At 42.6% G+C, this 24773-nt stretch overlaps 2 protein-coding genes across 7 annotated transcripts in view; one reads left to right on the top strand and one right to left on the bottom strand.

Moving 5' to 3' along the window:
* Positions 1-220: 220 nt before the first annotated feature.
* On the bottom strand, positions 221-20153 carry waca (WW domain containing adaptor with coiled-coil a). Its single transcript, XM_083672936.1, has 13 exons — positions 19958-20153; positions 19741-19774; positions 18638-18830; positions 13324-13415; positions 12585-12700; positions 12354-12469; positions 6801-7049; positions 3726-3848; positions 3411-3559; positions 2902-3023; positions 2355-2550; positions 2073-2200; positions 221-1963 (listed from the first exon to the last, which is right to left on the bottom strand). The coding sequence occupies exons 1-13, from the start codon at positions 19996-19998 to the stop codon at positions 1894-1896; spliced, it is 1629 nt and encodes a 542-aa protein (XP_083529062.1). The 5' UTR covers positions 19999-20153; the 3' UTR covers positions 221-1893.
* Positions 20154-23286: 3133 nt separating this feature from the next.
* mpp7a (MAGUK p55 scaffold protein 7a) overlaps positions 23287-24773 on the top strand; it is a 101173-nt gene continuing 99686 nt past the window's right edge. For 4 of the 6 annotated variants that reach the window (XR_014554570.1, XM_083683559.1, XM_083683555.1 and 1 more), the window contains exon 1: positions 23287-23440. The gene's annotated coding sequence lies outside the window, so the exon portion shown is untranslated. The other 2 variants (XM_083683557.1, XM_083683558.1) reach the window with 2 other exon arrangements.

Here is a 24773-nt window from a genome sequence, read left to right as displayed (position 1 = left end):
CCAGTATTTTGTAGTTCATTTTTGATAGATTGGTCTTTAGGGTGTTTTGATCTACCGGTATATTCAGTTGACTGCATTCAGTGTCCATCCTAAGCATGCATTGTTAATGTAATCCAAATATCAAATCTGCAAGACCTATTTGTAAGTTTGCATGTTTATTGTGGTAACATTGGGACATTCTAAATCAAATGAATGAAAAGGGGGGACAGAGGCAACTTGGTCCTGTAGAGGCATATTTTATTTATTTTTTCAATATACTTCAGGAAACAATATACAAAGCAATGATGTGGTCACCTTTACTGAATGTGTGGTGTAGTTCAGTTACAGACTCAATAGAACGGCGGTAAAAACAGGCCTTAGCAGCTAGGACACCGCTCCTAGACTCAGAACAGAGTGCAGAACAAATACAAACATGAGAAGGATGGCAGTGCCAAAACAACCCTATGCATGACACATGCTTGTTGAAGATCTTTTGTTGGTCAAATAGAAAAAATGTGGTAAATTCATGTCAGAGGTTGTGAGACTTAAGACTTTCAACAAGGCACTAGCGTCTCAACAAAAACCTAACAACGAACTTCAATAAAATAATAACCAGTGCTCGCTTGAGTTTAGCATGTTTATTACAATACATACATTTCACATTTGACCGTGTGACCTCTCATTGCCCTGCTCTGACCCTGGTGTGCGGGGTTAATTAGTGATCATCTCCATGCCTCTGCAGTGCCCCAAACCGTTGCATCCCAGTAGCACCATCACTCCATCCCTTCAGGGCGCAAAGGAAAATGTGTAGCAATAATTTATGAATACAACATATTCTGATATACTAGTAATCACTGCAACTTTTAATAAAACATTTTTTTTTTCCTTAAACTCCATTACTTTAGCAACTGTACATAGGAATGAACTCTTGGTTGACCAGAGGTGCCACCTCACGTTAAAAGTACAGTTCTCAAAAATAAAAAGGGAAAAAAAAACTGCTGGAAAGTTTGGACAAAAAAAAACCCAGGAGGGTTTCAAGCGACAACTCTTGTCAGCCCCTCAGAGGATGAGCTGAGGGTTGGGCTGCCAACAGGGCTGGGCAGGGCCAGGGGGCTAGCAGTGGGAATGGTCCTTTGATCTCAAAGCACACCATTGCGCTCTCACTTCTGTTTTTCTCTCTCTCTCACTCACTCATCACACCACCAGGCACTGGTTTTCATATTGGGAAATGCAGGGCCACTGGGAGATGGAAACAGATCTCTGAACCATTGCGACCAGACATGACAAACCTTTCAAAAGGGTAGGGATGTTTTGTGTAACCATTGTAGTTCAAACCAGAAGGTGGCCAGAAAATAAGACTGGATAATCTGTTTACCATTATTCAAGAGCAGAGAGAAACTAAAACCGATGAGTCTTTGCTTGCTTAGGTTTTTTTTTTCCTTTTTTTTTTTTTCTTCAGTTATTGACTTAACACATCTTCCACCATTTCCATGCAGGTCATACACATGCTCAAGGCAATGGTTCACCGATCTATTAACAAAAGTTTGAAGTCTGCAGATGAGTTAACATGAAGTCTATGACCGTAGCCGCCTCGGCATTGATTAGTTTGGATGTCAAAAGCTTTGATAAGCATGGCTTTCCATGGCTTCAATCTACAAAACATATTTACAACATGGATAACATCTACAAGAAATCTACATTTCCAGGGTTTTACAAAACCATGTCTTGTAATCAACCCCACTTCCCCTCCCCATCAACCACTCTCCCCCCCTAGGCCCGCCCAGCCCAACGGTCCAAAGCCAACCCAACTGTAGCTCAAAAGTGTTAAGACTGGGCACAGAACAGAACAACTGTTCTCCCGGCTTCCATCCATGTGCAATGGGCCTCTCCCTTCACTCTCAACCCATGAAGTTCTCAAACCATGAAAGAATTTTGATTCTTCAACTTTTCAAGTTCTTTAATTTGTTGTCTCAAAAATAGTATCCTGGAGAAAAGAGGAACAAAACAATTGAATAAGTTGCCATGCTGAAATATTAATAATACAGGAAAAATACATTACAGTCTCCTTGTACAATAAGGTAAAAGTTTCTTACCTCTGCTCGCGCAATGTTGCTTGAATTTCACAGACGCGAACTAAGGATCTGAGATTTTTAAGCTCGGTGCAATTTTCAGACATATAGATGCTCCCCATGGTATGGGCCTCCTCGCGTAGCCTTGACGCCTGGAAATCAAACAACTATTATGTTCAACTCACTCCAGAGCAAAGCAGAGTACACTGATCTATTTATAATGACCATAAGGGTACATGACTTCCAAACCAGCACAATGTAAAAAATTGTACAGTGATATGTAAGCAGTTCTGTTCAAAAGCGTACCTGTTTCTCTGCATGGTCAGCGGGCCAGCCCTGGACATGTTTGATGAGATTCTCGTTGAAGTGGGCTGCTAGAGATGGGGTGAAGGAGGAGCAAGGGGGCCGGCCTGAGGAGCTGGGGGTGGCGGAGGCGGAGGTGGGGGCACTGCTGCTGCTGGGGGCGATGTGGTTGGGGCCTGGGGAGGGACTCCTCTGACTGCTGTATGAACAAGAGATGTCCAAAATCAGACACAGAGCAAACCAACTCTGCAACATTAAAAGCATATTTATGTTGGTTATACTGGGGCCACAATTGTTCCTGTTAGGAAAAACTCAGGGCCCAAATCAAGGGCACAATCCATCAGTTGAGTTAAATTGAGCAGTGCAATGCCATGACTGGTTATGGACTGGTTATTCCATAATCAGCCAGCAGGTGGTGCTACACCACCACATTTTGATGGGAAACAAAAACATCATGTCGTGCAAGAAGGATGGTATTGTTGCAACAGTTTGGGACGGCATCTTTTCTCTACTTCTGTCAGACATGCTCACAGAGTATACATGTGCTCACCCTTGGCGCTGGATGGTCCGTGGGGAGGCGGCGATGTCGTGGCCGTGTTTGTCGCCTGCTGGGTGGGGCTGCTGGGGGGTGGGCTGGGAGACTGCTCCGTGCTTCACCACCGGCGTCGTCACCTGGACCACACAGGGAGGGCAGGGTTATAGGACATGCATGGCGTGACAGTAGTTCTACTGACAGGGAGAAACACTGGCTCCTTTCTCTTTCTCTTTCTCATTTGCTCCCAACTCAGATGTTCTTCTACAATATTTACTTAAATAAGACATCCTTAAAACATTTCCTACACTGAAAAAGCACACTGCCTATGAACAACAACTAGGTAGTGTTTTGCGTAAACAACAATTCTGACCAACTTCCCATCATGTAATACTAACATCTACAGACATGTTGTTTGAAGACTACAGAAATCCCTCCAGTCTCAGCACAAGCTATTAGTTCACATAAGAAACGCTACTACAGACCAAGATGCCATGCAGACAGTAAGTGTTAGACATGGCCCCTACCTTGGGCTGAGAGGCTACAGGAGGCGTGCTGAGCAGCGGCTTCAGATGACCAGCATTGGTCTGAGGCGTGCTTATCCTGGGGGATACATAGGACCTTGGCGATGAGGCTTCTGACGTCAATGACATCGGGGACTGATTCGACTGCTGGGCTGTTGTTTTTATAGAGGGGGGAGAGAGGAGAGGAGCACACACTTTAACATTTGTCTTTTTCAACTGTCAAATCTGCATTGACTTATTCAAAAAAAGGCAAAAAAAAGGGGCACAAAACCATGGTCATGATAAAAACAAGGTCTTGGAGTTGGACTGAGGACGCACCTTGGTTGGAGAGCTGAGCAGCTTGGGTGAGAAGAGTAGTGATGTTGAAAGCAGACGGTCCGGCGGTGAGAATCTTATGAAGCATTGACTGTAATGAAGCTTGAGTGACAGCAGCTGTGAGAACTGGAGGAAGAGAAAGGGAGGGGGAACAGGAGACAAGATCAGCGAGGAGAGGCATGACGGGCTGTTTAGGAAGTTATGCTGATCTGGATCTGAGGCACCCAGAGTTAGTCAGACGACGATTCTTCTACTATTTCAGTGAACTGAACTGTGTCCACTCTAGCTAGGACAGGGGCATTTAACACTGTGTGGCTGGTCTGAGGCTGCAACAATAATCCTGGCGTTGGCTGTGTGGGCTAACAACTTGACACAAGGTTCCCTCACTTTATGCATTAACCCAAGAACCTTCCAGGTTGCTCTCAATTAAAATGAAGGACTCAAAAGCAAATCTGTTGCTTTAGACATTAATATTGCAGCAATGTAAATCGATCACAGTCCCAATTCAATATTTTGCAGTGATAGCCTGCCAGTGCCTACCAAACCAGGGTCACCTAGAGAATTGCTTGTTGAAAAGACTATCACAATGCCAAAGGATACATTTTGGCTTGATTGGACATTTTGGCAAATGAGTAGTATGTATGTACCAGATTCCTTCTAATGAATACTCTGAATATTCTTGGATTTATTCAGAGTCCTCAGCCATGGCTAATGGAAAATCAGGTATTAGCCTACATTACATATATTCCTCGTTTACCCCCAAAGCACCTGCGTTTAAGTATGTTTACATGTGCGCTGAGAAAGGGAAATCCCTAGAAAATAACAGCATCAGCAGGAAAACTGTAACCCATTTCTGTATTCTAGTACTGTACCTCCAGACTAAAGCAAACAGCTTTTACGGAACAGCACCTGGCCCACTCTCCTGGGTCACTAGGGCCTATAGCAGAACACAGATGGAGTGACAACCCAGACAGTTCATATTCTTGACTGCTCGTCTTATTTGAGAACCTAGCTGACATATTACAATACTCCTCTGGCTATGGGTTACTCTACAGAGGCATCTTGTCTTGGCTAAATAACATTACATGTCCTCTATCAGACAAGCAGGCACGACTTAGCAATTACCACAAAACTGACATTCATCTGACTGATTTTGCTGACAGTTAACACTAACACTCCACAGGATAGAATGAATTAGGGGTGGGCTTATTTTTTTAATTTACACATTCACCAGTTCGGTTTCTCTCTAGAGATGCGTATGCGTGGGTATGTATGATAGTGGTGGGACGCAGAGATCAGAAGATCCAATGAAATCAGTTGGGCAGATGCGCACGGAAAAACACCGGAGACATCTGTGGAATGTACGACACACTTGTCGTCAGAAGATTTGTTTTGAATGTGGTTTGCCAAAAAGCCGACGGAAGTGGACTTCACTGACACATTTGCCACTGAAAGAAGAAGCGATTGTGTCCACTTTAACTGAGTAAATTGGTAAAATTGTTAATTTTTTTACAGTATGTAGCCTACCTACAGTTACACCAATGTCTGTCAATGTTATATTCAATGTGTAAGCTGTTTAAAATAAAACATGTAGTATGCTAATGATTATTAAATCCTGACTAAACACAACCAATGCATCATGTCTTACACTGATCTAACTTAATGATTACCCTGTTAAATGTCAACAAATGGAGGTCTCCAGACGTCACTCTGGGTGCTTTGGTTAGTAATGACGACCTGGGGCTTCTAGTGTTACCCGTCAGACTTGGGCAGATAAGCACTGTTTACATTTATTACCAGAGTGGAATTACCAGTTACGTGGAAACAAGAGTTTGTCTTCTCATTTATGTCTGCAGCTTCTTTGTAGGCTAGTTCACACTATTGTTGGTGAACCCCATGCTACCATTGAGCTCTGCATAGCATAATATAAAAACCAATGAACCACCAGCTAGTTTTAGCCAGACTTTTGATGGAAAACATTTATTCAGCCCCTATGTTCAAGACCTAGACTGTGGTAGATATTTAGAAACCAGAAGCATGGTATCCAAGCTATTTTCCAAATCTGTCAAATCCCCAAAATGTACAGACAAGCCAATTATATTGCCTGGAGTCTGCTAAGATACCGCGTTATAAGTGATGGGTCATAAAGCAGCTATCAGACAGGATGACACGGTTGTCCCAGACAATGCCAGCCATGTTCTTTTCCGCTTGGTCTGCCAATGGTGCATATTGAAGCAGGGCTGGGCTGACTCCAGTCTGTGTGGCCCAACTGAGCATATTCGCACAACAGACACCCACCCCAGCCACCAACCAGAGATCTGTGCACCACCAAAACACCCAGACACAAGCACCAGGAAAGAGAGGCGGAGAGAAGAGAGAGAGAGAGAGAGAAGGGACAGACAGAACACAAGAGAAAAGGGGAGAAAAGAAGACAATTAGAGTGCCTGAACTCTCCATTCTGAGACAAAAAAAAAGAATAAAAAGGAAAAGGATGGAGAAAAAGATGATACGTGGAAAGACAAGAGAGAGCCCAGGCCTTCCATTATGGGATTTCTTCTGAAAGCTCCAGCCTGGACCAGCACCATCTGCCAGGCCAGTGTCCTGCAGGACAAAACAGTCTAGGAGACTGGCATCGACTATGGAGCAGACAAGGCCACTCAATACGCCAGGCCACATCACAAACAACCGACCAGCAGGCCAAGCACAGCATGACAAAAGCTCAGAGACGGGCAACGTTCACTTCCAGGAGTGACCTGGGTAGGAGTGTGCCCAATAAGCCTGCTTGTCAGGCTTACAGAATTGGCAAATGAGTGAGTTTGGGTGTGAGAGATGGTGAGATCAGTTATGGACACAGGTGAAAATATTCTGGTCTGAAGTCAAGACAAAATCTACATTTTTCAAGACTAAGACAAACTTCATTAGCCCTTAAAGTATCTGCCATAGCCTCGTTGACCCAGATCCGTTTGTACTGTATAGCCAACTCCTACTGCATGACAGGTTATTCAACACAAACTGATCTGAATCGCCCACGCTACATCAGCCACAGACTCCCAGTGGAGGTGTGTGTATGTTTCTCACCCTCGTTGATCATGGCCATGTCCACGCTGGTGTTGTTGAGCTGCAAAGCGGTCTGAAGTGCTGGGAGGAGTTGTCTGAGGAGGGTGGGGTCCTGGAGCAGGGGTGTGGCGGGGGACTGCAGGACAGGGGACACAGGCACAGTTGAGGCTGAGGAGCCGGGGGTGCCTGTGGGGTTCAGGCCTGAGCCTGAGGATGACGACTGGGACTGAGAGGAGAGGGCCGGCGCAGGCTTCTCCACCTGGCATGACTCTGTGGAGGGAGCAGAGAGGAGGCAGCCATGTTAGGTTTTACCGTGATGTCTGTGAGCATTATGACAGGTAAAGACAGGCTTTAACAGCGTTTAATCATGGAATCGTGTTTCAAACGATAGCTCAACATGTGGGTGTATCGTGTGACATTTATACAACATTCTCTCGACAAATAGTCCACACAAAGGTGGTATTGCTCTGTTTTTGTGTCTTCAAAGCATCTTTGACATGCGACATTGGAAGCTGGCAATTGGCTTATTAGCATGTCGAATTTCAGGTGATTTAGGTGACTTTGAAAGCTTTTTAAAGCCAAACCTCTCCCTCACAAATGGTTTTACTTTGCCTATCTAGAGTCCCATACACATAATTTTTACAGCATTTTGTTACTCACTGAAGCCCTTCTTTAACAGCAAAATCCCAAAACACTAAGAGGCTGTTACAATTCCTTATGACTCAAATACAGAAACCGATGTCCAGTTATTGAAGCTACACTGAAATTCCACAAATACACTTGGATTGAGTGGTGAAGCCTGTTCTCTAGACGAAGTAAATTAATTTAATCTTGTTTAAAGTCAGTGTGTTGTTGGTAGTTTTGCCTGAAGCTCTGGGACCTAGTTTATGTTGAAAGCTATCTGTTTGAAGCCAATTGCTGTCAATCTCCAGTGGGAGGGCCTGAAGCTATCCTGCAAGGTATTTAACTCCTACTCACCTTGGACTAGGACTAAATACATTTGGATTGAATGGTGAAACTTGTCTGGGCGTTAGGTGGGAGTGGCTGCAACCCTGCTAAGTCATCAGCAATTACAGAATCTGCATTTCTATCCTGACGGATAAAGAGCAACAGCCTCTGTGACAACCTCCTGACACAAAGATGCTGGCCCAAAGATGAAGGAGTGAATCTGTGGAGTCCATCGAGGAAGGCCAAATACTAAGTATTTTTATTCTATCAGTTTATTTTTTCACTACTCTGAGTACTGAGCGTACTGAGCGCTACCTACATCTTGTATTGCCCTCAGGAGGACACATCGATGCTACACATCCCCTCACAACCGTTTCAATCTAATCTACCCACCATGCTCAACTGACCACGACCTCACTGTTGCAGGAGGACTTTGGAACTGCCAGTCAACGGTGTGGAAAGCAGAGGATATCTCAGCTTACGCCTGCTTCATGTCCCTCCACTTTCTTGCCCTCACAGAGACATGGATTACACCGGAAAACACTACTACTCCAGCGGCCCTCTCTGATGCCTACTCCTTTTCTCATTCCCCTAGACTCTCTGGTCGAGGGGGAGGCACAGGACTCCTTAGCTCACGTAAATGGTCACATAATGTCCTTCCCCTGTCCATATCCCCCATCAAATTCCATGCTGTTTCTGTTGTCACCTCCACTGTCAAACTTCACATTGTCATTATCTATCATCCACCAGGTCAGCTTGGCGACTTCTTAGATAAGATGGATATCCTTCTCAGCTTCTTCCCTGAGGACGGCAAACCTCTCTTACTACTGGGTGACTTCAACATCCAGTCAGAGAAGCTTCACTTGTCTGGAGTACTTGACCTTCTCTCCTCCTTCGCCGTTACCCTGTCTCACTCTCCTCCGACTCATAAGGCGGGCAATCAGCTTGACCTTGTCTTCACCAGATCCTCCCATACCTCTAACCTTACTGTTACCCCTCTTCCAGTTTCTGATCATTTTGTATCCTTCTCCCTTCCCCTCAAATCCACCCTCTCCCAGTCAGTCTCTACCCACACTGTATCCTCTTGTTGCAACCTGCGTAGCCTCTCCCTCACCGCTCTCTCTTCCTCTGTCTTATCCTCCCTACCCTCTGTTGAATCCTTCTCCCTTCTATCCACTGATGCAGCCTCCTCCACCCTCCTGTCCACTCTTTCCTTCGACTCTCTCTGTCCACTGACCAAGACCAGCACAATCCTCTCCACGCGCTCCTTGGCTGTTGGAAACCCTGCAAGCTTGTAGAATAGGGCTCCAGACAGCTGAGAGGAAGTGGAGAAAAACCCTGATGACCTAAAACCTTATCTCTCTCCTCCTCAACTACACCTCATCTGCATCAGCTGCTAAAGCTTCTTACTACCATTCCAAAATTCAAACCTCCGCCTCTGACCCAAGAAAATTGTTCTCCACATTTCCGTCACTCCTCAACCTACCTCCTCCCTGTCTGCGGATGACTGTCACCTACTTTCAAAAGAAGGTTGATGATGTTAGCAGCTCTTTCTCTCTACCTCTCGTCAATACTGGTAATTTCCTCACATGGTTTCTCCTACCACTGCTACACAGATGACACTCAACTCTTTCTCTCTTTCCCCCCCTCTGATTCACAGGTGGCAACACGTGTCTCTGCGTGTCTTGCAGACATTTCGGCTTGGATGTCAGCCCACAACCTCAAGCTCAACCTTAACAAGACTAAGCTGTTTTTCCTCCCGGGGAAAGCCTGCCCTCTCCAAGACCTCCTCCCAGACAGGCAAGAACCTTGGGGTGATCCATGATAACCACTTATCCTGTGCGGCGAACATCACAGCGACAGCACGCTCCTGTAGATTCTTCCTCTACAACATCAGAAGGATACGTCCATTCCTCACCAGAGAAGCAGCACAACTCTTGGTCCAGACACTTGTGATCTCTCGCCTTGACTACTGCAACACACTCTTGACTGGGCTCCCCGCCTCCTCCATCAGACCTCTAAAGCTCATCCAGAATGCTGCCGCACATCTGGTGTTCAATCTCCCCAAATTCTCCCATGTCACCCCCCAGTGGCTCCCGGTAGCAGCTCGCATCAAATTCAAGACCCTGGTGCTCGCCTACCGGGCGGCAAAGGGAACAGCCCCTCCCTACTTGCAAGCAATGGTCAGCCCCCAAACCCCTGCCCAATCACTCTGCTCTTCCACCTCGGCTGGCCGCCTGGCTCCGCCACTTCTACGTGGAGGCAGCAGTTGTGCTAGTCGATCACAGCTTTTCACTATCCTGGCGGCCTGCTGGTGGAACGAGCTTCCCACTGCTATCAGGACTATCATCTCTTAACTGTCCCTCCTAAACACCTCTTCATCCCCACTATCCCCCTGTACAGTTTCTCTACTGTAAATAAATTAATAATAATAAAAAAAAGTAATTCTTCCTTCTTCTAGCATTGTGACTGCCAACGGCCCCTGGTCCTAGCATAGATGATTCACTTACTTCGACAAATGTATTTGTTGTAAGTCGCTTTGGATAAAGGCGTCTGTTAAATGCCTAAAATGTAAATGTACACCACTTGTGACCCATGTTACAGAATGGATTTTTTTTTTTTAAATGCCCTAGAGCCGACATAAAACCGCTGAGTGACATTGTGAACATGCGAGTGTGAATGCAGTGCGGTGATCTGTGCACTGCTGCGCTCTGGCTGTCTGACAGAGCTGCACTCTGGTGCAGCAGCCTTTCCCAGAACACATCCATCAGGCCCAGTGACAGCACATGTTCCCCTTGTCGCTCATCTGCCTGAGTTACAGACCCTTCTGCCTGCACATTCCAGACATCAGCCACCGCTTCCACAATATCTACACAGGAAAGCTATGCTACACTTGATATTGTATTCTGCAGTATTCTGGTAGGAGACCAAACATTACTCCCACCTGGTACACACGGTACTGAATTAAAAGTGTCCTTTGTTCACAAACTTATAAGTAATAAACAACTTCAGCTACTCCAGCATCACAATACCATTGGAAACTGAACAGCTGTTCAGTGTAACAAGAACAGATAGCAGAGAACAGGAATCGGTTTTTTTGGTGACTAATCCAGTCATGTTGCCTCAATATTTCTAAATCTGGATCACTGACCATCAATTGTAGAGGCTGCGTCAGGTGGAATCTTCTGCTTTCAAATATAGATGGGCTGTTTATGAATGAACCTCACCAAGTCAATTTGCTGTATGTGCAAATATACTTGGCCAAATAAAAGAATTCTGATTCTGATTAGGGAAGACCAAGTACACATGATCCAGATCACAGCCTCCTCTTAAGGAGCTTGCACACTGCCCATACAAACACCCACCATTCTAAAGTTTCAAGGCACACTGCTCAAACACTGCCCCAACAAAAAACATTTGCTATTACTCAGGGTATGGTTAATCCCTGGGAAAACATCCAGAAACTGCACATTCCCATTATCGCAGCGATTAGTCACTCCCGCATTAGTGCGCAGTAGCCCTTTAACTAAGACAGGGTGCTACCTAACTCACAAACACACTTTGTTTAGATCGTTAGCTGGCCATAAGGCTATGCAAAAAATGTTTAACTTCTTGTTTCACATCACAGCATGTTCTGCCCTCGCTGCCATCAACCGTGGCCTTATTCTGTCCACATCAGATATTCTGAAAATATGCATAGCATAGGCTAGACCATAATATCAGACTGTTTGCACAGGCCGCCCCCAAGACTACATTGCAATATTCGCCAATCTCCCTACAATGTGGCAATATTCTCTGAGCTACTAGTTGCTATGTTTCTATCTTCTCTGGGGACACGATACAATGTTTCAATATCGGAAGAATGTTTTCGTTCCCTGGCAAATAGCTAAAGCAGACAAGCAAAAATGAGCTGCATGGGCAGACGAATCTGACTACCTTAAATACATATCATATGTATGTTTCTGTTGCTGGGTATGACTAACCTAAATCACTTCATTTGTTGTCTTCCAATATTTGCAAAATTGTTCCAGAGACCTGTAAGGCCATCTACCATGTTCTGCACGAACAAATACCTCAAGGTTTATATTGATTGATTTCTCAATCAATCAACACAACACAGAAACGACCATCTGCCGCTGAGCTCTAGGAGTGTGCATGTGAACTCTGATACACACGCTCTGTGTTTCTATGAAGTTGGTGATGAAACACACCAAGTGACAGTTCGTAGCTGTTTGATGGAAATTGGCACAAACCAGTCAAACTTTCCACAACTCAAAAAAACAGCAAACAAACACAGAGGGGCGCGCGCACGCTGACCCGACACTTCGTTGTTAGTGTTTGTTGCCGTTTGTTTGGGCAGTGTGCAAGCTCCTTCAGGGCTACGAGTTCAAATTATCTCCTGGACTAACAAAACAATGTCATCAATGAAGCATTGACTGCATCATAGGTATGGCATGGCTGTTTCCAATCTCAGTTTTTTGGTAAACAGTTATTCAGAATACATCAGCCAGGGACCAGCTTGAAAATTGTCATCACTGACTGTTAACAGACATTCAACAACCATGGCAGAAACCTGGGTCTCATGTCAGTTAAACTTGCCTGCTTTTTGGAATGTATGAAACTTACTAGAACCAGTAAAGCCAGTGGCTGCCGTTGCTTGCATGGCCTCCCGTCTGTAGTCCCTGTCTTTGGGAAAACTGTTGACAACCGCTGTCTTAGTGCCCTCTTTCTGCCTCTGCTCTCTGGGAAGCAGAAAAAAAGAGGCATGTTACAGCATGTCATTCATCCATGCTCCCCCCCCCCCCAGAGAGCGTACCACCACTCTGCTTTCACTCTTAGTGAATGTAGGTAACTTACCTCTCAAGCCACTCTTTGGGTTTTTCCCACTGTGAGACCTCTGACTTGCAGTTGTAGTAGTACTTCTTTCCAGAGGAGCTGATGTGCTCTGACCAGTCGTCTGCAGGCTCGTGAGGCTGAGGAAAAGGTGACATTTAGGTTAGCAGGGAGGTTTAAGAGTTAAAACATCTGCAGTGAGTGCACGGATAAGCCCCGATGCAAGAGCTTGCAATGCAATGATCTGCCCCTGAAGGTGGGCTCTTATCAAGGCTGGTTTGGTAGTGGAGGGCTGGTGAACTGACAGCACAGAAACCTTTTCAGGGTTTCAAAACACAGCATGCTGGCATCACTCAGCTTTGGTGGGAGAGAAACATGTGATGAAATTGTAAAAGAATCATATTTACTATATACACTTCAGTCTCAGTTTTTTGGTAAGCAGTGTTTAATCAATCAACTACAGATCAGATTAACAGTTGATCACTGTCTAATAAAGCCAGTCAATAACATCATATTTGTAATAAAAAGGCTACATATCTTTTTAAACAAAATTACCTATGGCCAATAAACCTACTGCCTGAGAAAACATACCATATACTGCAAGTAATTATACACATGGAAAAGCAGCTGTTCATAGGAGAGCTATGAAATTACAGGACAAGAGTTCACGAAGAAAATAATTTGCACAATGTTGCCAATATTGTACTGAAAACTTATCATGTTCAGTCAACCAATGCCCCAAAAGGAGAAGACCATTACTTACTGTGTCTGACGTCTTGCTGGGGTTAGAATGTGAATTTGAGCTGTGATGAGTGCTGTGGTTGTGTGAATTTTCTTGTGGAGAATAACTGGTCCCTAAAAGAGAACAAATAACAACAAAACACTTCAAAACCAATAGAAACCATGTCATGTTAAGGACAAAATAAGTGGAACCCTTCACAAAAACAAAAGAAAGTAAAGCCATTTTCAGGCTCAGTCTTTTGGTAAACAGTTCAATATAGATCAGCCACAGATCAGCTTAAGAAGGATCATCATGGACTGATCAGGGCATACAAAAACTGTTGGTCTTACAGAAAATAGAAGGCTGGGGCTTATCAAACACATAGTATCAGGCAAACATAACATGTCAGATTATCATCTGACTTAAGAAGGTAATGATGCCCTCTCTCTCTAGAAAGACAATGAGTAAGGATGTAATCAATTTCATACCTAAAAGGAGGAACTATGCTACACTGCAAAAACAGTTAAACCATTAGGTTAAACATTACAACAAATATTAAAACAAAAAAATACCTATATAAATCTGGACAATTCATGACAAGAAAACAATTATAACTTGAGTTAGCACTGCTTCTATTACCGAGCAAACAAAGTCCTATTGATTTACAGGTATCGTAACCATAACCACACATTAAGTGAAGTAAGTGAAGGTATGCAATATCTAAATGACTAGATTTCTGAAACCTCTAAAACAATCATATTCACCATTCCAGCAAACAATCTGACTTTGCCTAATGTGAATTGCCAAAGAACTTAAACATCTGACAAAATTGTGGCTTATATTTAAAGGTGCAATCTAGGATTGGTACATGCATTTTTGGATTTTTAAATTAGTTATATTATTATTATTATTATTCATTCTTGAAGAATGTAACATACTGTATATAAATGCCTCATTAGCCTAGTTCAACTGTCTTACCCCATCATAACCCCAAATATAAGCTTGTTTGAAACAATGCCATTTTAAACAAAAACTGTAGTTTCAAGACATTGTCAAAACTATCATTGTGATCTCAAGGATGGTCAATCCTAGCATCCATAGCTCCATCAATGTATTTGAGAGTCTTTACATTTCTTCAGCCCTCAGCTGTTCACCAAATAAAGTGGCAGGGAGACTGCGTTATTGTTTGAATCCCAGATTGCCCCTTTAAGGATGTTTCATTAATAGAGACATATGCAGACGGCATCACAAGTAGATGGAGGAGTGCGTTTCGAGTTTGAGGGTTTGAAGCCTGCAATGCTGTGTTGATAAGTCTGAGTGAGACACACTGTCGGTGGCTGCAGGGTGGTGGAGGAAGAGGAAGAGGATGCTGGTGTGTCACTGTCAGAGACCCCAGTGGTGCAGGCGTCAGTCAGAGGCTGTAGCCTGGGGAACCAGGGCATCCACACACGCAGCAGGTGGAGGAGGAAACGTATAGATCTGTGCTGTCGAAAAGACACCCATATCTATGACAACCAAAAGGGCAGCCATAGCCCAGAGAACATAGCTGTGACTCTCTCTGCTACGGTGTCAGTGCCAGACATCTAGAGAGCGCTATGGGGGTGCAGAGGAGTACAAAAACAATGTATTTGTCCCAAGAGATCACAGTGCAATGCAGCCTAAAGCTGAAACAACGACCTTGTGAACATAAACTAATTCACATTCACAGATGATGCGTCTGGTCAAGTTTCAGTGAAACTGTGCCCAAGGTATGCAACAAAGCACCCAGGAAAGTAATGGAGAGGACAAATATCATGCAGTGGGGGAACTCGACTTAAAAATATGCTTCTACTAAACCAATGTGCTGCCTTCAGCTCACATTACATTTTGCATGTTGCTGGTTATTCTGTGCAGACACCAACATAATGACAGTGATTTGCAGAGGGGAGAGGTCTGCGTGTCAACAGGTGGCACTGAGTGATGGTACAAGCTTACTATAGACAGCTGATCAATGTGTGTGTGTAGTGTTATGAAGATCAGGGTCATGTTCCCGCATCTTCTCTGTGAACCACCTCATTAACACGTGTCAATATACCATGGCTTTGTTGAATACTCGCTTGTGATTGGTCGAGCGGGTGTTGATTATTTGCCTATAAACCCACACGTAGTCCAGTTAGCTCGATCACCCTTCCAAATCAATTCACCGAACATTGAAATGGACACATGACTGTCAAAGTCACAGCCAACTCTGGCAACTACACAAACCCTAAATTTGATACATTGTACACCGATGTCAACGAGGGCAGAAGAGGAATGTCTTCACAACTACCTGGCACTGACATATTGTTCCCGGGTGAACGATACATTCTGCACCGCACGTTGGCTTGTGTTTGGCAGTGATGGACACAAGATTGCGTTCATTCATCAGGCTGGCTAAAAGCTCAGACAGTTGGTTTTCTAGCTAGCTCCACTTTTGTTTGGTGGCTAGTGGACCGTCTGGGGGAATGAAATGCGAACGCACAAGGCGGACAATTCTTTGTTAATTCCGTTGCTAAGGTTTGGGTTAAATATAGTTTGCATAAATATTTTTGCATACATATAGTATTTGAAAACATTACAGCAAACTGCATATTCTATTACACTTTCCAATACTCCTGGATACGAACTAGCATGCCTTGCAACGACACTCACTAAATAACTAACTAACCGAGATGTCAAAATATTTCAACAAGTTTGCCCAAAACCAGATGACAGTGACTCATTTTGTTGTATAATAAGCAGAATAATGAACTGCGAGGTGTGTGGGTCTATAAAAATAATTAATTTCGGGGAGGTGAACATTTTTCTATAACCGCAAACATCCCAACAACGTTGAATCTAATCTAATCTGAATCATTGTTGATTATCCCTTACTAAATGCATTGCATACCACTCCATAGGGCTGTATAAACTTTTGAAAGCATAAAGCACTTCACATTTAATTTCCCTGTGCAATAGCAGTTGTAACAACAAACCAGCCAGCTCCATAACCATGCAATTTCTTATGTGCCATGTAACAGGATGTGAAAATGTTGTTAATAAATAAGATGCCGTTACTAGACAGGTATAGGGGCAACACAATCTAAAGTGTGATCCAACTTTTAACTAAGAATGTATGAAAAGCAGATGCCAAACATGAGACTCCTGGAAAGCCAAAAGATTAAAGCAAGCAGGACCCTATTCCAGACCCCTAAGACACAACTCACATTAGGATGGTTCAACTTCACTATCAAAGTAAATGCATTGATTTGCTCATTGATCAGTATTCTGCACAAGACACACCAGTTAAATACAAAACATTGATACTTTCAACATTAGCCAACAGCCATCTTATACATTGTGGCTTTCAAATTAACAGACTGGTCTGAAAGGTCTTGAATTAAGTATGTATTACATTCCCGTGACAGACTGCATTAGAGGTCCTAAGCTCCATGACTGACACCAAAACCAGAACCTTGAGATTTAGTTTGGGGTCACTGTGCATGACAAAGAGGCTATGGGCAATAAGTGACTTTCAACCACTAGTCGCTAGTCACTTTTCCCGATTTTCCTACATCCAGTTACCATTAACATTGAGACTGGAAAAGAGCAATGCTACTCCTCCTGGTAGATGAAATAAGTATACCCTAAAACATGTATAACAAGTTCTATGAAGTAAAAACGGGCATATCACAACCTGAGCCTTGGTATCATGACATGGTGGAGAGTCATTTCATATCAAGGTTAAATACAACGTTCTCATTTAATCATATATAATTATCCAGGCTTTACTCTGCAGTATTTAAAGTGTGTTCAAGGCTCAGGCTGCACTCTTATCAGAGGAAAGCTCAAGTAAGATGCAGTAACTGATCAGTGTTCCAGATGTTTTGCCAGATATTGATGAGGTAAAACCCACTGTATATGCTGGTATTTCACACAATTCATGTTCATTTATGTGTGGTTATGACAAATATAGTTCTCATTGTGGGCCAAGACAAACAAGGAGACTGTGAGAAGATAAAAGAAGCAAATAAAGGACACACTACCTCTACGTAAAACAATATGATGTATGAAGGGAGGGAAACCACAGGGAATACATCATTGAGATATGAAAGGTTGCCCACTTTGTGTACTTGTGTCAATGCAAAGGGTGAATACTGTGTGAATACTATTGGGTGGTGTGGGTCAAGAATTGAAAGCTTTGCCTTGGAACAGAGACCTACACAAGTTGGTTTGCATTCAAATTTATCGTAGTATAATACTCAATACAACTAATCATAGAATGTAATAAAACACTCCCATTACTGTTTGTAATGGACTTGTTTAGAATGGGAAAAGACATTCTGTCAACATAATTCAAATGAAATATCTGTAACTGTTATCAATAAACTCATAAACATATACTAAACACCATTTTGACAGTGACTGGACTGACTAAATAAAAAGCTTCTTCAATCAGAAGACCAGACCTTTTAACAGCTCGTTTCTGTGAACTACTTTTCATAAATGATCATACTTTGTACTGGTTTGGCCCGCGTCATAGTACTTACAACATAGTGTATAATGTTGCCCTATCTAGTCAGTGACACTCCACTTACTCTGTTTGATAACAGATGATTGAAGTGTAACTTTCAGCAAATTAAAATACAAATGTTAGGGTTAGGGAAACTAACCTGACCACCAGGGCCAGAAGTTGTCTGCCTCAGAAAAGCCAGACAAGTAGAGTGTGAGGGTAAGAGTTATCTTCTGGGGTTCCATCAGAGAACCTATATTCCTATGGTTCCATGCATGTGACAGATGCATTCTTATATGAATGTGTTAAATTATGGTCTGGATAGCTAGACTTACTACTCATTAACAGCCTTGTCCTGACTCACCACAAAAGATTTGTATGTTGACCAAACGGTATGTAGCTCCTGTGATGTGCTGAGTGGTATTTTAAGTATGAGCATATGCTCCCACACAACAATACTTTCTGAGATACAGTGAGGACATGCCATCTTCTACACTAGGAACACAATGGCTGGCAAATGAACCAGAGACCTATTGAAGACACAGATTTGAGGCATGTGATGAAGCATTGTTTCTTGTTCTTTGCAAATTCAATTTGTAAATACAACTGATAATTGACAACTAACTATGTCCGAAGTCAGAACTGAGGCTTTGTGCTTCAAATCTAAAATGAGTAGAAAGTGAGGGGAGGTAGCTACTGTTGTATGTTTTACCCAAGCCACATTACCATATTACTGCTAAATTGGGCCTAAATGTCAAGAGTAAAGATGGCCTAGGACTATTGCCAGGCATATGTCATTTTGACATGTACATCTGGTTGTTTCGTTCAGATCATGGTGTTTCTCACCTCCATCCCTCTCTCTGGCCCGGTGTGCGTGGATTGCCTTCGCCCTGCCATGCCCCGTGTTGTCAATGTGTTTGTTTTCAGGACTGTCAGATCGCCGAAGCATTTTACAGGGAGGAGTGGCATCTGCGGTGTCTCGCATTTTCTCATGGCGGTGATCACCACCGGGGTGACTCTTGGACGAGTATTTAAGGGTCTGCAATACAAATCAAACACTTCAATTGATTCATAGCATGGCACAAAATCTGAGAAAAACAGTTCTTGCATTACACCGAGCAGCTATTTCTGAAAGCCGACATACCAGATCCATGCAAGTGACGATGCATAACAAGTTACACTAACCAAAAATAATGCACCCACTTAGGATGCAACAATAATGTCAATGAAAAATGGTCTGCAGTTTCTTGCCAATTCTAAAAAGTCGTGACAATATCAGGGTAGTTGAGTTGAGTAGCTATAATACGTCACAGGCTATAGCCAGGCTACATAGCTGTAACAGGCCGAGTAAGAATACTTTGGACGAGACCCGCTAGTATCTCGCCACACTTTATGAATTGGACATTAAATCGAATTTCTATTTTTTTTTCTTTTTGGGGGGGTGGCGGGGGGGTTATAAGCCTTCTATTAGCTAAAAAGCGATCAGGTTAGTTCCAATTCACATATAGGCCTAGCCACAATTGTGAGCAGCTAGCTAGCTAATCAAAACCTAATTTCATATTATCCAAATATATATCTATATAACGTGTCTTATAATGTTATTTTCCCCCACGACTTTACTTCTGTTGCTCTCATATATCGTGCTAGCTGTGACATTAACAGGCCGTAATTCAAGCTAACTGGCTAACTATTGAGCTTCAATAAAACTGGCTGGTGGCTGGCTTTATGTGTCAGTAACGCAATTCGACGTTCAAATGAATTTACATCATCTGCCAGACATGATTTTTCTATTAGTAGACATTCGGCACTGTTACAGTGGCAATTTAAATCGAAATTGCTACTTTTCTATTTATTTTCCGCACTGAGGCCTGTTAGTACTGTGAAAGCCTACACTAGAGTATCCATTTTAATCTTATTTGTTGCTAGCCAGGCAGCTAGCTAACAAGTACCTGATAGGGCTGTGAATCCCTTCGGTCGTTGCACCTACAAATAAGAGGAAACAGGTTGTAAATATATGCATTCAAATATCAATGTTTAAATACAATTAAAGGATCTGCAACAGCTGAACGGCTTCCTTAAGTTTCTACTTATTTTGGTTTCAATAAAAATGGCGGATTGTCAAAGCGGAGAAGGAAAAGGAAAATCTGAATAAGTAGAGCTGTTTACCCATCGCTGAGTCTCGGTTGTTTCCTTGCATACATTACCATCAATGCCGTGTTAGTGTGTGTGGAGTGGATGTGAAAGATGGACTAAGTTATATGTTTTCTTTTTGTTTCAGCAATTGGATGTCGTCTATTATTATTAGTTATGAGTTGCTCTTCAGCTTCGCTAGTCAGAAGAGCGCTCTCGGTCCATCTCCCACTTGCACAGCACACCAACTATGCCCCTATCTACCGAAAAGTGAAGCGCTCAGGCTGTAACGAGGGTTGCCAGGTTCCTCTTGCCGTATCCCCCTATCAAGGATTCTAAAACATCAGGATTTTTTTTCAGACATTTCCACCCACCCCACGTCTCCACCCAAGCCCAATATATCGATCAGGGGTCGGTTATCAATCATGCCCAGTGTATAATATTATTTTCTTAGATAAGACATTATTTATGCACATGTTCACATGCAAATAACCCTGTCAAATTATTTAATTCTGATATGAGCTAATGTTGGCACCATCCTGGTATGTGATTCAAACAATAGTATTCTTATGGCTGCACATAGCTGCATACCATCAATAATGGACCCAGATCTGACCACACGCACACACACACACACACACACACACACACACACACACACACACACACACACACACACACACACACACACACACACACACACACACAAACATTGTTGTTCATCTCGACTAATAAACACGTTTTGACTCCCAACCTGGCAACCCTGGTTGCAGCCATCAGCCTCCCCCTCCCACAAACTACATACGGGGCAGTGGCGCTAAAATCGGCTGCTCTCATCCGACTGTCGATGTTATTTCGAGAGACAGAGCCGCGTAGAAGTTGCGCACATAGATCTAGGAACTGTTTGCCCAACTACCAAAATCCCATGTAACATCAATGGGGGAAGATTCGACTGAGTTTAGATCAGCATTTCAGTGGCAGTGCCATTAGAGAGAACGCTACCTTCTCACAATTTGTTCCTAAATTACTATGATCATTTGCTCTCTAAGCTCAAACAATAGCTTTGAAACGTGAACAACATGTCTCTGTGGCTCACAATACCTTGATCTTCTCTGACATCTAGCGGACATTCATGAAACTTCATTCCGTTTTGTTTTTTTGTCTTTCAATAAACGAGACAGCTTTTACCCCCAAAAGTACCATCATTCGCTTTATGGCATATTATAGTTCTTTCAGCTTTTATAAGAACATTATAATCCACCCTAGACTTACCCACTATAACCAGCCATATCACCATAACTATCCCACACTCACTAATATACCTATTGAAACAACTACTGCTGCAAAGCTTAATGGATAATACTGATATACCTCCATTCCATTAAACAAATGCAAAACACAATCATGCTTTTTAACATTCCATCAACCATCCAGCTAAGCAAGCACATAAGTTTGAGACATGAAAACAGCTGCAGAAGCTGTGGATGTTGTTTTTCTAGTGGAGGAAAATCATTTTACATTTTACTTTGCTTTGGGATGTAACAATTGTATGTATAAGTATAGTGTAGCGCTCAACCATGTACTTGACAGGGTTAATCCAAATTGTAACCTACATCAGACTGTGAGTGAGCCATCTGATGTCAAGCTGCATGTTACCCTACATGGTTGATATTTCCTGGTGAACAGGTTAATATGGCGGAGAGTTGGTCAGCTTGTGAGCACTGTCTGAATGAAGAGAGCCTACAGCCCTGGGTGCTGGCTGTGGACAAAACATGCTGTGTATCAGCATTTTGGCACACAATGCATTTTGACCTGGGGACAAAGGGCACAATGAGGACTCATTGTTAATGAATTTCGGGAACAAGCTGATTGTAGATCCATGCATTGCTGTATTGCTTTTTATGGGAATAATCATAAATTCCACCATCACCAGCATCATTTATGTAAAATATAGAATATATAACGGTGGTAAAACTAAAAAAAATGTTTGGGTAATAATCATATTATGTACTACTCAACTTTGTGGGTCGAGTCTCATGAAAACTTTTGTGCTTGTAGCAAACGTATTACAACTAGGCTACACTTCATGCACTAAGCGTACACATGTTTTTGTAATATTCTTGGGAGCAAAGGAGACTTGCTCCACTTTGTAACTGCATATGTTACACGATGTATGTGTGAAGGGTATGTTAAGTCATAACATCATAACACAAGGTTGCCTAAATGTTTACTACATATGAATAACCACAGAATAACTGTTTAATAGAGAATAACACATACATGGTGGAATTTGTAGTACTATTGTGCTTCCAAATGGATCAATCTTTAGTTTTTTTCTTTTGACATTACCATATTTGAGAATCAGATTTGAATTTATTTATCACAACCATTAATTCTACCATGTTGAAAAACCAACACCAGGGGGCGTCATAAATCCACTTTTCATGACAAATATGAACAGCAACAATGTTGCCTCTCTGCATTTAGCCACACCCTCTTTCAATAAAGTTGGGATTTCATAAAGTTGTCAGAGACTGTTTATCACACTTATTGATGACGGCGAATGAAGCATCGGTTTTATAACTAATATGAACTGTTAAATTCCTTAGGGGGCAGGGATGTGCAAGACTCATTTGGCATCTTAAAACAAACCAATATGATAAAGCAGCACTTTGTATTGCATATCACATATCCAAACAAAGCCTATAGACTATTAACAATAAACACATTATGTATATTATAAGAAATGCCAATTGCCAAACTATTGAAATGTTTTATATGCACAGATAGTAACCACGTATTTACTTGAAAACTATGGTACACCATATATATATATACACAGTACCAGTCAAAAGTTTGGACACACCTTCTCATTCAATGTTTTTTTTTAAAAATTTTAAATTTTTTATTATTATTTTCTAATATTTATTTTCTATTATCTAATATATATTTAATATTGAAGACATCACAACTATGAAGGAACACATATGGAATTATGTAGTAAACAAAAAAGTGTTAAACAAACCAGAATATGTTTTATATTTTAGATTCTTCAAAGTAGCCACCTTTTGCTTTGATGACAGCTTTGCACACTCTTGTCAAGGTGTGTCTGGTACTTTTGACTGGTACTGTATATATATATAAGAGTTTCTTTGGAATTCATTTTTCTTCTGCTACAAACAAAAAATGCAGGGCGTGCGTTGCGTTGACGTGTGATTGATAACGTGAAAGGGCCAGTAAAAATGTGTAGTTAAACAACTGGCAACGCCTTAGAGGAACAACAGACCAATCAAAAAAAAGATTCATTGAACGAGGATAGGACTAGGCGTTTCGTTCTGAGGGGAGGATCGCGTCCATACAGAGAACAAGGATGAGTTACAGAAGACGGAGATATAAGATAAAAAAAATATCCGTCTCAAATTGAAAGTAAGCTGAGTGAAAAGAAGTTTCAACGCAGAAGTGACCAACCTGGTGAAGTGCAAATCCTCACCAACGGTGATTTGCACCAACGGAGCTTGAGTGAGTAGTAATATTAACGAGCTCATTATTCCATAATATTGCGTGGGAAACTTGCAAGGTAAGGCAGCTCTGTCTCTCCTTATAACTAGAAAGCAAGTTATTGAAGAAATCAAGTCAGTTTACTCTTTTATTGTGGTGGAGCCTGGGGATCCATGTATTTCACGAAATTCGAGCCAATCTAGTTTGCTTACTAACAGCGCGCGGTTGCGAACGAAGGAATGAATACAGACCGCCTTGTGCATGCACAGCCAAGTGATCTGTGTGACACGGAGCATGTCACTGACAGCACCAAACAACTGGGAAGTGTCTCACTGTACTATGGCCTGGCTGTGGTAGCTGTAAAATATGCTAGCTAGGTAACCACTCTCGCTAGCTGTTTATCATGTTGTTACATCATGATAGTGTGGTCCAGGGTTGAGCGGTTTGTGTGGTTTGTTCTCGCAAAACTCCATTGCTATTCTACAGAAACAATGTAGCCATGCAACATGTGCATACAGTCCAAGTGTTTACTGCATCCTAACCCACATCTTGTTTTACAGAATTTTGTGTAAACAATGACTTGGTAAAACACAATGTAGCTTCAAAATATGTTGATATCATGATCTCATGGACTGTCCGTCCTTAGGATCTATGATGAATTTGAGAGTGGTAAGCTTAACGTTTCTCCGGCTGTCTCCCTCTGCTTGAAAGCAAACTAAATGGAGGGGCTGCCGTACCTGCTGTACACATGGAGAAGCAAGTAGTGGGGCAGGGATCCTCTAGTTCAGCCTTCATCATTGCTCTGCTGCAGGAGATCAGGGACTGCACGCAGGCAGAGCTGTGGACAGGACTGGTCAGATCAACCTCACCCATCACTAGGCTGCACTATTGGCAATAAGTAACTGTGGTCTCTCATTCTCTCCCTGGATAGCCTCCTGGAAATCTAGCTTCCAAAATATTTCCAGTTTCTATACCTACTACTAAGATGATTCAGCTTTTCCTGAATCTGTTGCAGTTGGGTTATTTTCATTCAGTGATGCCTCTGTTGATAGCCTGTCACACAGCTTCATTAGTCCTCTTTCACTTCTTTTTATGTCTTGTGTGACTGCCCAGTAGCCTACTGTGATGGGTACCGTCTTTGTGACAAACAGTCAGCTTGACCTTCTAAAGGCCTGTAATTAAATGCCATGGAGGGGAGAGGCGGGGGAGAGGTGACACAATGCCCCATTTGCACCCAGAAAAAAATCCCTCAATGGTCTACAGTCACAGCTCTCTCTCTCTCTCTCTCTCTCTCTCTCTCTCTCTCTCTCTCTCTCTTTCTCTCTCTCATACACATTAGGCGTTGACATTGGCA

Source organism: Argentina silus, assembly GCF_951799395.1.
Source record: "Argentina silus genome assembly, chromosome: 1".
In the NCBI taxonomy this organism is placed as follows: Eukaryota; Metazoa; Chordata; class Actinopteri; order Argentiniformes; family Argentinidae; genus Argentina; species Argentina silus.
This window is presented reverse-complemented; position numbering and strand designations above follow the sequence as displayed.

What these genes read in the sequence shown, in the direction of transcription:
- waca (XM_083672936.1), bottom strand. Translation starts at nt 19,998, where the DNA reads ATGGTAATGTATGCAAGGAAACAACCGAGACTCAGCGATGG. An exon ending in GGGATTCACAGCCCTATCAG is followed by an intron (nt 18,831 to 19,740) that starts GTACTTGTTAGC and finishes TTTGTATTGCAG; the next exon opens with ACCCTTAAATACTCGTCCAA. An exon ending in CACTGGCTTTACTGGTTCTA is followed by an intron (nt 7,050 to 12,353) that starts GTAAGTTTCATA and finishes CTCCCTCCACAG; the next exon opens with AGTCATGCCAGGTGGAGAAG.